This window comes from Pomacea canaliculata, linkage group LG12 (assembly GCF_003073045.1).
Source record: "Pomacea canaliculata isolate SZHN2017 linkage group LG12, ASM307304v1, whole genome shotgun sequence".
Classification (NCBI taxonomy): Eukaryota; Metazoa; Mollusca; class Gastropoda; order Architaenioglossa; family Ampullariidae; genus Pomacea; species Pomacea canaliculata.
Window position 1 is genome coordinate 10,414,847 of NC_037601.1, and position 16,229 is coordinate 10,431,075.

General features: G+C 41.5%; 2 protein-coding genes and 1 long non-coding RNA gene across 3 annotated transcripts; 1 reads left to right on the forward strand and 2 right to left on the reverse strand.

Moving 5' to 3' along the window:
• Positions 1-823: 823 nt before the first annotated feature.
• On the reverse strand, positions 824-3,002 carry LOC112553191. The gene is made up of 2 exons (XR_003096976.1): positions 2,498-3,002; positions 824-937 (listed from the first exon to the last, which is right to left on the reverse strand). It is a non-coding gene; the product is annotated as an uncharacterized LOC112553191 (long non-coding RNA).
• A 4,806-nt stretch (positions 3,003-7,808) lies between these two features.
• LOC112577044 lies at positions 7,809-9,837 on the reverse strand. The gene is made up of 3 exons (XM_025259949.1): positions 9,648-9,837; positions 9,253-9,520; positions 7,809-8,038 (listed from the first exon to the last, which is right to left on the reverse strand). The coding sequence occupies exons 1-3, from the start codon at positions 9,820-9,822 to the stop codon at positions 7,951-7,953; spliced, it is 531 nt and encodes a 176-aa protein (XP_025115734.1). The 5' UTR covers positions 9,823-9,837; the 3' UTR covers positions 7,809-7,950.
• Positions 9,838-11,743: 1,906 nt separating this feature from the next.
• On the forward strand, positions 11,744-13,012 carry LOC112577350 (uncharacterized protein K02A2.6-like). Its single transcript, XM_025260407.1, has one exon. The coding sequence runs from the start codon at positions 11,744-11,746 to the stop codon at positions 13,010-13,012; it is 1,269 nt and encodes a 422-aa protein (XP_025116192.1).
• Positions 13,013-16,229: the final 3,217 nt, after the last annotated feature.

Genomic DNA, 16,229 nt, shown 5'->3' on the forward strand with positions numbered 1-16,229 from the left:
GATCATACAACATATATATATATGTATAGTAGTATACAGTACTATACTATAATAACAGTACAGTACTACAAACACAAATTACTAGCGTTTTAGTTAAACTGGAAGTTCGAAAGATGGATTTGAGCCTTATTGAGATAAGTCTAAACATTTTTAAAACGTTAATTTTACTGTAAACTTTACACCTCAAAATTCAGTTTAAACTACAGTCGGACCTCGATAAGTCGAACTTAAAGGGACCCGAAAAAAATTTGACTTACGGAGTTTTCGAGTTAGGGAAAATGGCATAATAGGCGCAGGTTAATCAAGGACAAAGTTTTTCCGGCTTACCCTAGGCCTAACCACTTGCCATATCCGCGGCACGTACCGCACGGGAAACCACACCGACACCAACACTATTCAGTGCTCGTCCTGATAAGAGACTGACAAAGATGAAAGGAAAATGGGGTAAAAGGGTCTTTCTTGAGACAATTTGGAACAGTTTGAGACATAGTTGCGTCTGGTTGGTGATGACTCAGACTTCGACTAACGGAGGTTGGAAGCCAAAAAATCTTCGAGTTAAGGAGATCTAAAAATACATTGGTCTTATGGAATTTGGCCGGGAACTAACAATTCGATCAAGGGAGGTTTTCGACTTAGGGAAGGTCGATTATCGAGGTCCGACTGTATAGATTTCGGCATAAGCTGATGTGAGTTCAGAACTGTTTCAAAGCTTACCTTAACACAAAAAGCTACAGGTTCTCTGTTCGTTTCGATCTCATGCTCACATATACAAATGCCTCACCCACCACCCCCTCACACACGCAAAGAAAACAGACCAACTAAATTTTTTTTACTATGCTTAAAGTATCAAATCTTGCTTTATTTTGCGTTAACCACTCTCAACTGGTAAATCTGGCATAATGTCTTGCTCCTAGGCAGACGACACATCGTTGGACACCTACACAGATAAATCACGGACATCCTTGTTACATTATATAACAGGTGCTTCTGACTACAATGTCATTTTGACTAGCTAAATATATAATGCACGAAAATGCTACTTGTTTAAATAAAGTGCAGTAACTGATGAAGACCTTAACTTGCCTAATTTGGTAATCCGCTGTTGCTGACATGATAACAACATGGATGTTGTTTGCATCTGCTCTCTCTGTTATATTCTGCACAAGTTTGTTTTGAAAATTTTACTACCAAAAGCCTTTATTTCTTATTTTGATTTTGGTAGGGCGGAAGGCTTCCTTCTTCATTCTAGCAGCTTCCTTCTGGATGTCATTGCTGGTTGTCATGCAATATAAAGAATTGATTTCGAGATCTACACACAATGGTGAAAAAAATCCTGTCTCGGTTTCTGTAAAATTTCCCTTTTCCAATAAATAAATCAGGAACCTTATCCCGCAGGACCAGTTCATTGCGTTTTGTGTGGCGCTCTACCCTAAGATGAGTCCGACCTTAGTAGCCATGCCAGAGCTCCCCAGCCTGCAAAAGAGGCGGTTAGAGCTAGGGTCCCGCAAGGAAAGAGAGGCGAACAAGGGGTTATGTATTCTGCGAGCCTAAAACGACTGAATTTGAGATGGGGCATGAACTGCGAGGGGTGATGACGAACCCGTATGTTGGAATTTTACTCTGCAAGCCCGCTGCCACTCTCGTATTCACTGGTGAGTTGCAGCATGATCTTGTCGCACACACTCCCCCCCCCCCCCCCTGCTTCCCCATGTGCAACTGGTGCACAGGGTTAGACCCGTATTATCATTATTTCCCGTCAAAGCCTAGTTTGTATGCCGCATCCAACCCTTCACTCAGCAGATCATTGGAAAAACGCTGTACATTATTAGTAGTAGTAGTGTCGATTTTTATCTGTCGACTTGTGAGTATGCTACTATATTTTGACCCAAAATAATTCAAGGTTACAACTCACTGCAAGAGGCTTTAAAAAAGTTGTTCGCTCCCGGGACCTGCTTCCTCTATCGACCCTCTTTTGCTGCCGTCACGCACGGTGATGGTTATATCAAAACGATACAAATTTTTGTTAAAATATCTCTTCTGTTATACCCGAAATCACGAATTCAGAAACCCCTCCAAAGGTCAGTGGTGTCTAGTTTAATGTATCCTTTGAAACAGTGTTTATGAACATAAATCGTGAAAAGCTGACAGTGTACAGCTGTACACTTTTATATAGTAATCACTAAGAATGGCTGACACGCCGTTACATTCTGTAAGATCAGAGTTGCTAGCCTGCATTATATTTTAACTATACAATCGCCGCATGGTTCATTCTTGTAAAAGTTTGCTCAATCATTACGATGTCAGAAAAATAAATCATCATTATTATTTTGTTACCAACCCTTCGAAAATTCCTATACAAAATCGTCAAAGTATTAAAAAGAATTTAAATTTAAAATAAAAAAATGTTGATTAATTATGTTTAGTAGTAGTAAAATTTAATTTTGTTAATCTCAACAGCGGCAATATGATTGTGATATAACCAAACAAATTTACTAACCTGGTAAGAATGCAGAAGTTCAGTGATTGGTGCCACTACGAGGAGGCACTTCAGAACCTGGGGTTGGGGGTGTTTTCCCTCGTGAAGGACCGCCAGGTGACAAGAGTGCAGTCAAATCCAGTTTCTTGCAGCCACACTTGTCAGCAACGGTAGTAATAGTGTTAAGAACAAGGAAAGTGAGTGAGTGAATATGTGCCTCGACAGGAAGTATGAGCTCGGCCAAAGTGCGGGTCTCATTATTCAAGTGACTAAGAAAGTTTTCTAGATCGGGCGGTAGTCGTGGCTGAGGACCGATGTTTGAATTAGGAACTCCAGACTTGCCCTGTGAAAAACACTGATGAGCAGTAATCGCTATCAAGAAGACAAAGATGGGGATCTTAGCATGAGCCATGACAGCGAAGAGAGGGTACGTGTCTCTTCTTCCGGAAATCTTTTTTTCAGAAGAGTGCGCTAGACATACGTTAATAACGATCTATACCTGTGATGGCATTTCAGTCGACTAGCCCATTTTAAAAGATATTTGCCACATGTACAATGTGAGCTAATGACCTCATGCATACGTAGCATTTCATTTTATGTCAAGAGTGCAATAAAACGTGAATATTCTGTATTAATGATCTCATTAATACGTCGCATTTCATTTTATGTCAAGAGAGTAATAAAATGTCAATATTCTCTATCTTAAAAATCTGTTTCATAGGTATTTATGCTTTGATCTTTATTCAGCTGTCTTTTATTAATACTATAAAAAAAGCGCAAGAAGAAAGTTATAAATTGTTACACTCGAACATAACAAGCAGAGCAAATAAACTTTTCATGTTTTCTGTGACGAGCCTAGTTGACAAGGACACTGTTGTAGCAACCAGCGACTGAGTATATTGGTCTGCGGATAGTTTGTGGTCCGGAATATGCTTGTCAAAAGACAAGCTGTATTTGGTGTTTTTATTTAAATTATTGTTATCTTCAATATAGTGGCGTTCAAGAAATCGACCGTCCACTTTAAGTCGCTGAAGGTCTCCCATAGTTGAGAGCTCAACTGTCTTCTGGCAGACCAATTCTTGGATTGAGCAGATATGAAGAATGTTGCCGATTTCTCGGATCCGCATTCACATTGGACGGTGTTTGTTTTTTAGCCTAAGATGGCCGTATGTGCAAAAAAGATGGTGGTTTGAAATGGTTTTGCAGTCTGGGTCATCTTCAGTGTGTGTTGTATTCTGTAAGTGCTGAAACCTGATTTCTGAAAAAAGCTTTGCTGCATTCCAGACATTCACACTTCGCTGGGTCTAGTTCTAATAGGCAGATGTGAATTGTATTTATTAGACCTTGGTATTGTCGCAATCCTATGGGGTATAGATACCTGTGATGAACGAAGACTCGTAGTGAAGACTTAACTACACTCTCGACTACGCCACCATGCACGCTGACATCATCTTGTGCGCGATACACTTCCACCAATTGCTAATTAACTCTTATTGTCGACTCGATGGTGCCCCCAGCGCACTCTCCAATAAATAACAAAAAGCAATTTAGTGGAAACAAAGTACTTATTTAGTATAGAAAAATGCCGAAAGCTTACGTAGCATACAAATGAAAGGAAAAAACGAACATATGAATGAACGAATTCCCTATCTTAGCTAGTTGTCAAGGGTGTCCCTTTAACCTGTCCCCTTACCACTATTCCCGGTACAGTCGAATCTCGCTACTATGCCACCCCGCTACTAGGCCACTCTCGGTATTATGCCACTTTTGCTCGGTCCCGACTATAAATTCAATGCAAAATAAATTTACTGTGCCACCTCCTACTCTCGCTACTATGCCACTATTGTAAAGGCACGAGTTGTGAAATTCCGCGAGCGCGTCGCATCTGGCGGGTCTTTCACGATGGAGGAGATTGCGGAGGAGATGCTGTGCAGTGAGGAAAGCGAAGATGACGAGATCGAGGAGGAAATTGTTCCATTCGAGGAAGCCCAGCGAGCTTGGAGCACCGTTCTTACAACAGAGAAGCGGGAAGCCCGGTGTGATGCCAGCGTGCGATCGACCAGACCAGTGGTTCTCAAAGTGTGGTCCGCAGGCATAAGTCAGGTGGTCCGCGGCTGACAGTCGTCATATGTCAGCAAAGTGATGTTTAAAGTGATGCATTCCTCGCATTAACATTTTAATTACAAAGAACGAGCTTGGTGGCCCGCCATAATTTTTACTTAAGTAAAGTGGTCCGCGGTCCGAAATACTTTGAGAACCACTGGACTAGACAACGAGATGTATATTACGAGATCCGCCGAAAAGAACGTGCGCCAGCCGACGATTCTTGAGAGCTTTAAACTGACGGGTAACTTGAACAAATAAAGCCGTTTTTATGAACCCTCGCTACTATGCCATTTTTGCTCGGTCCCGGTAGGTGGCATAGTAGCGAAATTTGACTTTATCTAGTGAGTCATAAGTCCTATATTTGACTATGCATACATCCTACAGTACACACGTTCACATACAATATTCGCTCGCTCTACACCTCGCACATGCACACACTATGTCTCCCTTGTCTGTGTGAAACGTGTTGTGCACGGAACTGACGAGCGCTCACGCCTACCGTTCCTTTCACCAGTGTGCACTCCTTTTCCGTGTCCTGTCATCATTGATGACGCGGTAGTTTTCCCCGACGCTACACTTCTTTCGTTGAGAGGTCAGTTAGCAGCCGTTCCTTTTCCCTAGCTGTACCGCTATGTGACCTTCCACGCGCGGGTCCGTTTGACCGCGTATCTGCTCAAATTAAGGGGTGGGGAGATGTGGCACCCACACTATCCTCTATTACGGAGAATTATGTATGCATACGACCTTCACCAGAAAGCACGTGAGGCCACTTCCGGTTTTGCTGTTTGCTGTTACTCTTTCGTGACAGGTATATGAAATGGTTTTTGGTCACACTGCTTTATCATCTTTGAGAGGTTTTGTGGTCATCCCTAATAGCTTTTTAGCGTCTAGTATTCTGGGCTGATTGCCAGAGATGGAAAATATGCTGTAAATTTTGTAAAAAAAATGGAGCAATTTTCACGGCTCCCAGAATGATTTTTAAGAGTATTAGAGAGACATATTTTTATTATACAGTGATATCTCGGTTCTCGAACGCCTTGACTTTCGACCAAATCGGTATTCGACCAGGAAATTCGAGAAAATTTTGTCTTGGAATCCGAACAAATATTTGGAACTCGAACATCCGAACGTCCGAGATGAGCCGAGTTGAGCCGAATGGCGTTCATTCGGCCCAGCGCGCCTTGCTTGCGTCATCAGTGTGAGTGCAGAGAGAGAGAGAGTCACGTTTTTGTGGAGAGAGTCACGCTTTGTGTGTACTGTACTGTATTGCAAATTACTGTACTGTACACTGAATTTAACCCTTAGACATGGGTCCAAAGAAAGCCAGAAGGGGTAATGCAGACAAAGTAAGCGGAAAGCTGTGAGAACAACTATTGAGCTGAAGAAAGAAATCATTGCCAAATATGAACAGGGCACAGGTGTTTCGGATCTGTCTGCTGAGTATGGCATGCCAAAATCAACCATCTCTGCTTTCCTTAAGAATAAAGCTGTTATAAAGGCTGTCAGTGTTGCCAAAGGTGTAACACTAATAACTAAGCAAAGGCCTCAGATAATGGAGGAAATGGAGAAACTGCTCCTTATTTTCATTACACTTTTATTTCTTATTTCTTGTTGAGACTCGTGTTTTTCTACATATTATATACAAATTAGGCCAGTAAATAGGCATTTTCTGGAGCTTGGAACGAATTAATCCAGTTTCCATTATTTCCTATTCAAGAAGTTAAAGAAACATGTTGCAGTTTCAGTAGCATGAGACGTCCGTCATTCCAGACATTGTCAAAATCGTGGTGCAGGTTAAAGGCTGGAATGCACCTTTTCTAGTGTTAGAAGGACTGACTGGTCTAAGTGTTGCGATGTTTCCGATAAATGGATTGGGTTTAGCAAAAAGTGATCCTGATGAGGTGCAACAGAAGTCTTCTGTTAATGATCGTTATAGTAGATGAGCCTGTGACAAAAGTAGTTCGACCCATTAAGTGAGTCGTAAAATTAATTTAATAGTCTTGTTAATTTTGGCTGTTTGTTGAAAGTGTGCGTCAATAAATGTAGTTAAAAAAATAACTGCTCATCTGGTTCTTGTGCATGTAAAAAGTCAACACGTTACAGAGTGGCAGTGAAACTGACCATTGGACAAATTCTTTCAGTTTCAGGAAAAATGTTTATATTTTTGTAAATCTGTTCGTGTTTCCGATATTCTTAGCAGATATTTAATAAAATTAGCGTTCGGAAAACCATTTTTTCACACACGACTTCCGTCGTCTGCTAGACAAAAGTGATTATCTCGGTGATCAAAGTTTCCTCTTTGGGGACAAAGTACGATTACGACCGTAAGTATAAATTCAGGTTAAGAAGATGGCGGACGAGGACCGTTGCTTTCTCGCTCACTTGGCCATTTTTAGAGCAACTGCTTTTCTTATAAATATGACGTCTTTTTCTGCTTCAAGTGACGTGGAACAAACGACGCACACAAGACGTCAGACACAAGACACCATTCGTATACGAAACAATATAGCGACCTCGTTGGAAGAAATCTGGGTGGATTTCATTTTTAGCAAGGGAGAGTGTAATGAGTTGTGGTAGGTGGTGTATTCTGGGGTTGGTTTGCTGTTAAAGCTGGGAGTGTAACTGTTTCCTGCTTCCTGACATCTTTTCTTCTTTAAGGCAGAACTTTGATGATGCTTTCTGTCTCAAGACTTCGGCAGGAAGATTTGCAGCCAAGAGGATTCCCTCCTCTTCCAGCAATGTAGATCCATGAAAAGAAAGTGTCCTCATTTAAGATTTTTGACCAGGCGCCGCAGTCGGCGTTACTTTAGTCAAGGTTCATTGTCGAGGAGAAAAACAGAAAAAATAAGGAAACTGAAGGAGGAAAGAAAAGGGCTTGAAAGGATGGGAAGAAAAAAGTTAGAAAAAGAAAGATCTCATTGTGTTTATTCCAAGTCGCATATGACTGAGCTTATAAATGACTGCTTTTTTATGTAGAACTTGGAAGAACCATTCAGTACCTCTCAAGCATGAAGCGAATCATGCAAGAACATTTTTCTTGAAGGCTGTTGAAGGCTCTTCTTTCCACGTAGACTTATATTTGGTTACTGCGCACTTTTTCTTTTTCCCCCTCTGTGAACGCTATATATGTATTAGCAATAAAATAAAAATCCCTTTAAAAGACTGACAAAGAAACTAGAAGTTCAAATTTGCTTTCCATTTTCATCAAACAAGAGGAAAGAGAACATGTATTTTCTTCTTGCAAATGTGTTTAATTTTATAGTGTACACATAGATTATTAGCATGCCAAGCGAAAGAAATATCAACTCATAAGACGTTCTTCTGTTTATAAAGATTCTGTGCTCAACGGACGTCACAGTCACTTCCGGTTATTGAGTTGAACGGCTGGCAATGGGAGCACCAACATCACAGCCACATTTTTTTAATGCTCGCTTCGTGGCGTCTTGAAAAGCATTACTGAAAAATTATTTTTAGGAATGTACTCTCACCCTCGTATTTTATACCTCAACAGAGAACTGTTAAAGAGATCAGTAATATTTATTTTACATTATTCTGTATCTCGTATTGCACATAAACGAATTTGGCATTTTTAATGAATTTTATAAGCCACGTTAAGCAGCTAATTATCACTCACAAAAATTAAAAAACAGTGGCACTGTTAATAAAACAAGAAACTGAAAAGGCGAAGGAAAGCAAAGTGAAAGCTTAGCAACTACTAAACCACTAATTCTTCTTGCCGAAGTAACTATTTCACAGCAGAAACAAAGCAGTGTTAGGGTTAGACCATGAAAGATGAAGTGTAAAAAATATGATACAGACAGAATTCTCTTAATGCTAGGAGGAGGATGCTTTTTCTCTATCTTTTTTGCGTGCGCGTGTGTGTGTGGAGGAGGGGGGATAGGGGCTTACAGTAAAAAACTGTAATAAAAGTATTATTTCCTTGCTGCTTTTCTATATTTAAACATCCTTTTTGTTTTATATATTGTGATTTGGCAAACATATCAGGATAAAATTAAAAGCAGTTGACATCGCTCTGCACATTTTTATGTTTCCTCTGCAATAAGTACGACAGCTTTTAATAGTGCAAATGTTTACATCACAATTGTAAGGCTCTCTACACCTGCTTTTATTTGAATGCCAGCGATGTAACTATAACATTTTGGGATCTATCCAACTGAACTCGGGTCATCTATCTGAAGTCCTCACTCAAAATGTCAACCGCAGTACCCATCAGGAAAGATTACTTTTCTAACTTTTCTCCTCCTTGTCTATTTTAATTTTGTCTTTATCAGAATTGAGTCGTTGTGATAACCTGATACTCGTCCATTTATTTACGTTCGTATGTCTCGGTAAAGATAATTCTTAGTGGTTAGCAGTCAGATTGCCGGTGAGTATGAACTGCGCATTCGCTAAGTATTTGATAAAATATCGTTTTCACACTAAACTGAAATACAGCTAGTTTTCAACAAGTACCGATTTTAAGTTTTAATAAAAGATATTTAGGTTAAGACAAAAATGACGACGACGGAATTTTTCCTTTTTTTTTTTTTTAAGCATTTGGTATACTGTCTTTTCGATAGACGTTTCTTGGATTAGCATGCGTCGTGCACGAGATAATTAGGAGCTTTAATAGCGAGCAAGACCAAGAGACTGCACACTTGAGTACATACCTGAAGCGATAGTATAGGTTTTCTAAGTTGCTGAAGAGAAAATCGTCAAATTTCTGTAAAAGGTCTCTTGACTCAGAATCCAGTGGTCTTAGCACTCTCTCTGTGTTCGAGATAGGAGGATTGGAATTACTATGCTTCGTGTTCGTTCCATCAGGATCGTCTACTTTAACCGACCTGACCGCCTCGGATGTTGGCCGATATTCATCAGCATTCACTCCAAACATTGTAGCTATTATCAAAGTGATTATAAGTACAGCCATCCTTCCTCCTGTTCAACAGAATAATGTTCATATGTATTATTTTAACATTAATTAGATTACATTTAGAGTTCTTTTTTAACTTCCTATTAACAGTTAATCAAACAAGTTTTAGATGATATAGAATATCGCACTGACCTTCTGTTATCCAAATGTACTGCAATGCGATGTCAGTAAATGTTGCAAGTGAATGAAATAAACTTTCATGAAAGAGATGGTTATAAACAATGGGAGGAATTTTATTAGACAGTTTAGTACAGGTTGGACTGCCGATCTCTGTGCTGCAAGGTATAAAATAACAAATTTTATCCATTTTAGATTACAGAAGTCTGGCGCTGTAAAAAGTAGTAAAATAAATTAGAAGAGCTGTATCCATTGCTCTAGTATGCCACTTGGTTGCTATGGAGATATGTGCCATTTGCGTTTCAGTGCACCTTATAAATTTTTATGGGTTTGTCATTAAAAGTGTGGACAATAAAGTATTCAGCGAGTAAGAAAATCGCTGTGCATCAGATGCTACAGATTTTTGTGCTATTATTTTCAAACGTTTATTGCTTATTTCATAGTTCTTGTTATGTTAAGGCTAAGTTTTATTTTCCAATACCTCACCCCTACCCTCTGGTGGGAATGAATTAAAGGTTTGGAGACATCAGTGTCTATGAGATAGAGCACTTCATTTGAAACGAGGTAAGAGAATTAGAGTTGCGCTAGTTAAAAATTTGGGATATAAAGCGTATTTAGAAAAAAATGTGCTGTTGGGTCCTTACAACAGATATCCGCTTAACATTTTAAACTTCTTTGTGTTTACAGGGCTGGCTGCCATGCCGTAATATAGCCTCAGTTGCTGGCACGACGTAAAACACCAATCCCCCCCCCCTCTTTGTGTTTAATGAATGCGCGCTGCACCACAGTCAACGCCAGTGCACATATGGAAGTCAACAGTAGCATCATCATCCAAGAAAACTGCTTGAACTTTTCTTATTTACAGGGGAATAATACCCTACACCGTGCATACTGGACAGCCTTTAACTGAAAACATCACAATAACTTCCACCATACTTCTTAGATTGACTTTAAATATGGATTACTTCTAGGACAAAACGTTTGAATACAAAAGTCACGGAACGGGTGGCTTAACAACACACTCGCACCAGACAATTGCGTGTTCTTTCAACACACAGCTGAACGATTGCCCGAGGCTGCCCAAATCATGTTTATTTCGTTGTCGAGTGGCACAGAACTTTACAGACTATAACACAAATACGCAGTAATAACAACTCGCCTCAACGCTGATTTATTTTTCGCGAAGGTCGCAATGTTGGGAAAAACTTCGGAAGCCTTCGGAAGCGTGACGTCAGCGACCTGGGCAGACCAATCCAATCCAATCCAATACAACTTTATTTATCCACAAGGGCAATTTTAGATAGATGCTGTACTAGCAATGTACATAGATATACATGTTGAATAATTCCTTGCTCTCTCTCTCACACACACACAACTACAGTAGGTAACCTTAAGTCACTTGTAGAAGGTCACGGCAAGTAGAGTTGAGCAAGTAAATGGCAATGTGAAAGCGGTATGGTTTGCTGGTGTGACATTAATACATACTGGCAGTCGGTTTAAGTAAGATTGCATGTGATATTGAGTTGTAAAAGCAACACACAAAAAATGAGACAAAGAAAGAAGTTAGTCCAGTGCCTTCGGAAGCGTGACGTCAGCGACCTTGCACACTTCCCTTCTAAGCCAACCTCCGCTTCACTCTTTGACAGCTATGAAACTTGTTCTGGGGGCTAATTGTACAACTTTTAAATACTGTGAAGGGTGGCATAAAGTGAATTGTGACAGGCAAAACAGCTCAAGGCCTTAAACTGATGACAGGTCAAGGTAAAATCAATGAGGGCCCATCCAACGCAAGCGAGACGATGTTTCTACAAGTAAGTTAGATTGCAAAGCTTTGTAAGCTTCGCCTGTGAAGGCGAGACCGCATTATTCTAGGTATTCAGGACGATGAAACTAGAAAGCAACTACTACAAATTGCTGAGCTTACTCTAAAGTCTTGCATAGACATATGCCGTGCGTCAGAAGCTATCCACAAGCAGCTGAAATCTCTTAAATCTGAGCTGCCTCTGACAACATCCGACACTCCCCTTGTTAATGAGGCATGTGCTGCTATCTCCAGGTCCAAAAGGGACCACTCCAAGCCCACCTGCAAATTCTGTGCACAAAAGCGTGTCATGAAGAAGGAAGTCTGCCCTGCTTGGGGTCAGACATGCTCTAAGTGCCAAAGACAGAACCACTTTGCTGTCAGGTGTCCCAAGAAGTCTGTCAGGAGAGAAAAGAAACATCTATATTGTGCTAAACACAGTATATCGTCTGATGAATCCTCCAACTCCCCTACAGACGACTGCTTCTCTTTCTCATCAGAGGAGGAACTCGTGAGCGCTATTGGCTCCAAGAGGCTAAAGAAAAAACTCAAGAAGAAAGTGATCAAGGCAAGGATGATCATTGCCGGCACAAAAGTTGCATGTCAGGTCGACTCTGGCGCTAGTGTCAATGTCATTCCTGAGAAGTATGCCAAACATGCGCCCATCTCACCTACCAAAACCAAATTAACTGTCTACAATGGCACATCTCTTGCTCCTAAGGGAAAAACCATACTGACAGTTAAGAACCCCATGACAGGAAAGTCCTACCATGTCAGGTTCCTTGTTGTTGAGAAGAATCTCACCCCATTGCTGGGAAAGAAAACTTCTGAAAAGATGGGGTTAATCACTGTGAACTATGAAAATTTTGAGAGTGTTGACAAGATCACAACGACACCAAAGTCACCTGTACCTATGGACTTACCATCTTCACACATCCTGGACGCATACCCAGATCTGTTCAGTGAGACCCAGGGCAACCTACCTGGTGTTGTACACCTTGAAGTTGACCCGACTGTTCCACCTGTCACAGCTCCTAGTGGAAGGGTACCTCGTGCAATGAAGGACAAGCTCAGCAAGGAGTTGAAAAGATTGACGAAAAGAGGAGTAATCACACCAGTGGACCAACCAACTGACTGGGTCAGCCGGATGGTCCTTGCGACAAAGAAGTCAGGCAAGCTGCGGGTATGCATTGACCCTCGTCCTCTCAACAAAGCACTCAAACGAGAACGGTATCCCCTGCCTATTATGGAAGATATCCTACAAAACTTAGCAAATGCTAAACTGTTCTCCAAACTCGATCTCACGGATGCCTACTGGCATGTCCATCTAGATGAAGAGTCTAGTCTACTGACAACATTCCAGACTCCATACGGACGTTACAGATGGAAACGACTACCATTTGGAACTTGTGTAAGCTCAGAACTGTTCCAGAAGCGGTTGAACATAGCTCTTGAAGGCCTTCATGGAGTGATTGGTGTTTCAGAGGACATCGTCATCTATGGTTCAGGACACACAACGGAAGAATCATCCGTGGATCATGACAAAAACCTCATTGAGCTGCTCAACAGGTGTCGATAAATCGGTATAAAACTAAACAAAGAGAAAGCCGAGATCAGGAAGACAGAAATCACATTCCTTGGTCACAGGATCACTAGCGAAGGTCTGAAGATTGACCCAGAAAAGGTGAAGGCAGTCCTTGACATGCCGAGACCAAGCAACGTACTACTACTACTATTCCTCTTCGTGCATCAGGTTTGGGCGGCCTTGTTTTCTTCGGCCGCAGTGCGACTCTGGAGAGGTCTGCTGTCTGCTGGCGAAGCACATGTCCAATCCATCGCCAACGCCTTCATTGAATCTGCGTGGTGATGGACTCCGTTTCAGCTCTTCGGTGGAGTTCTTCGTTGGTGATGGTATTTGACCAAAAGATTAACTTAAGTAGGCATCTGTTTTGGAAGACGTCAAGCTTGTTACTGATGTTTTTTGTCTTCCATGTGCTCCTGAGTGAGGCGAAGGCATGGCTGGCTTTCACCAGTCGGGCTCAAATCTCCACCTCCGCATCCCCGATGATTGATATTTTGGACCCAAGATAGGTGAAACTGTCAACTTCCTCAATCTCTTCCATTCAGTTTGATGCTGTCTTGGTCTCTGGCGTTCACTCTCATACTTTTAGTTTTCCTTGCGCTGACCTTCAAGCCAAGGTTTCAAGCTGTTTCTGAGGAGGAATTTGGTTTTTCTGCATGTCTTGGTGGAGATGCGACAACAGGGCAATGTCTACAGCGAGGTCTAAGTCTTCCAGCGTTGTTGTCGCTGTCATAGTCATGGTCCAACTCTACTCACTGTCCGTGGAAGTCTTCATGATCCAGTCCATGGCGAGGATGAAGAGGAACAGCGACAGAATGCAGCCCTGCTTCACCGCAGTACTGACGTTGAAGGGGTCTGTGAGCTCTGTGTCACAGACAACCTGTACAGCATATTGCAATGACCTGAAGTTTTGCATAAACTCCGTAATGCCTCAAGATCTTCCATAAAGACTCGGCGAATGCTGTCAAAAGCCTTCTCCAGATCGATGAAATTGATGTACAGAGGTGTGTTCCACTCGTTGCTTTGTCGCAGAATAAAGATGTATTCGGAGCATTTCAGTTACCTGAAATGTAGCCATTGACAAATACATAGCCTGTGTTCAGTTAAAGTTTGTGTTTGATTCAGATGATGCATAATTTAACAATTGAAAGGAAAAGTATACACACACATCGATGGAGGAGTTCGTTGCATTTACAAAGTGTCTACACACTACACATTCACTGAACACGGTGAATCGAACACACAAAATACAATGTCGTTGACCAATGACAAGCATTAGTAATACCAGAGGTTAACTTGGCTAAGTTACACAGCAATTGGTCAGTTACAAAACAAAACTGGACATCGTAAAATAATGAATAGCGTGATAATAAAAAATTTCCTAGTTTCCTACATCTAGTCTACGACCATATCAGTAATAAGGAGGAAAAAAAAATTAAATTAAAAAAAAAAAACAAAAAACTTTAAACACACTACAATGCTAAGGAATGTCACATCATTGAAATTTCGTGCGCGCCGAACGGCGCTTGCTGTTCGCTCTGCAACCGATTACTCGCTTTCCACGTGCAGAGCGTTCACCGGATCGGCACGGACACGCTCCATTTTTTGCTGTACCACCCCTACCTTGTGCCACGCCCCCCTTCAACTTTTCCAAGAACTAGTAAATTGCATTGATTTCAAATGTCTCTCCCTTTTGGTTGATGCAGTTTCACACACCGTTGTTGATTGATGCAGTTTCAAAAACTATTGTAGACTTACATAGTAAAACTCAGAAATCAGGAGCAAAAAAAAATTTTTAAATAGCCTAAAAACGTGGAGGCACGGACTGATCCGTGACACACTAGGCACGTGCCTAGGGGCGCAGCTCCTTGAGGGGCTGCAGAATTTTGCACTTTTTTTTTTAACCTAGCATGTCCCTGGTTGACGGGTTGTTAACAGATGGGTGCAGGGGCGCTTGACGGACAATAGCGCTCCCCTAGACCACCTATCTGGAGAAGGGAGGCGTCGGTAGCAGGCCTGACGAGAGGGGGGGACAGGGGGGTCTGGTGTACCCGGGCCCGCGGCTGTCAAGGGGGCCCGGCCTTGGTCAGTAGATTTTTTTTTCTTCTTCTCCTTTTCTTTTTCTTTTAAAGAAAGGTCTAAGGACAGAACACCCAAGCATTACACATGCAGAAGTTGAGTTTCAAGTGTAGATATTGAGATTCGAATTGTAAACATACATTATATACTGGGAAAATAATTTACGATTACAAGTACAAGGGGCCCGGAGAGGTCGTCTGTCCCGGGGCCCGGGCTGGCTCTCGGCGGCCCTGGTCGGTAGCATGGGTGCCTAGGGGCGCCAACTGCAAACGCCACTGATGACAGCCAGTGTGACTGATGCTGTAGAAGAATAATGATATATAATAAGAATGGATTTGTAAAGGATTTCCCTGTATGCATGTACTGCATTGTGGGATAGATAGCACAGAGTATAGATTCTTTTGGTGTTTAGCTTCATATTTTGACTATTAAAGCATGTGGTTTGTCATCATCCTCTAGCTGTCAGAAGATATTCAATTGTTTGATTAAACGATACTTTAAAACGGCAAACAAGAAAGAGCACTGTACGTAGAACTCTCTAGCACGCAGGGATGACAATAGGGAAGGACCGTGAAAGTGGAGGCTAGGGCTGCTGTACCCGGGCCCACGGCTGTAAAAGAGGCCCAGTTTCAGTCTGTGCAATGTATTGTCATTATCTATTTAGTGGGGGGGGGGATTTTTTTAAATCTTTAGGGAAAATATCATAGCATTACACTCAGCTTCATGACAGCAGTGTGCTATTCTCAGTCTTCTCAGACCAGGCCGAAGGGGCGGAGAATGAGTGAAATGGCGGATGGGCGCTGAGGAGGCGTAAGCTGCACTATGACTTTAATTCTCGTCACGCTGGAAACAGGAATGTTAAAGTTCTAATGTCTAAGACTCTAAGTCAAACAGGCCTAACAAAACAATGCATCTATGGAAAATAATTGTTACATTGCTCGAACGCTGGAAACATAACTGTTCTCATTTAACATGGCATTCGAAATGCGTGCACGTGTAAATGGATTATTTAACCAACGGAAATATCCCAAAACTTTAATACACATTCAGTTATACTGTTGGCTGTATATCAGAAGAATAATTTTGCTGAATTAGCACCTACTTCTAGGGCGGCTACGATAATACACAGCTTTAT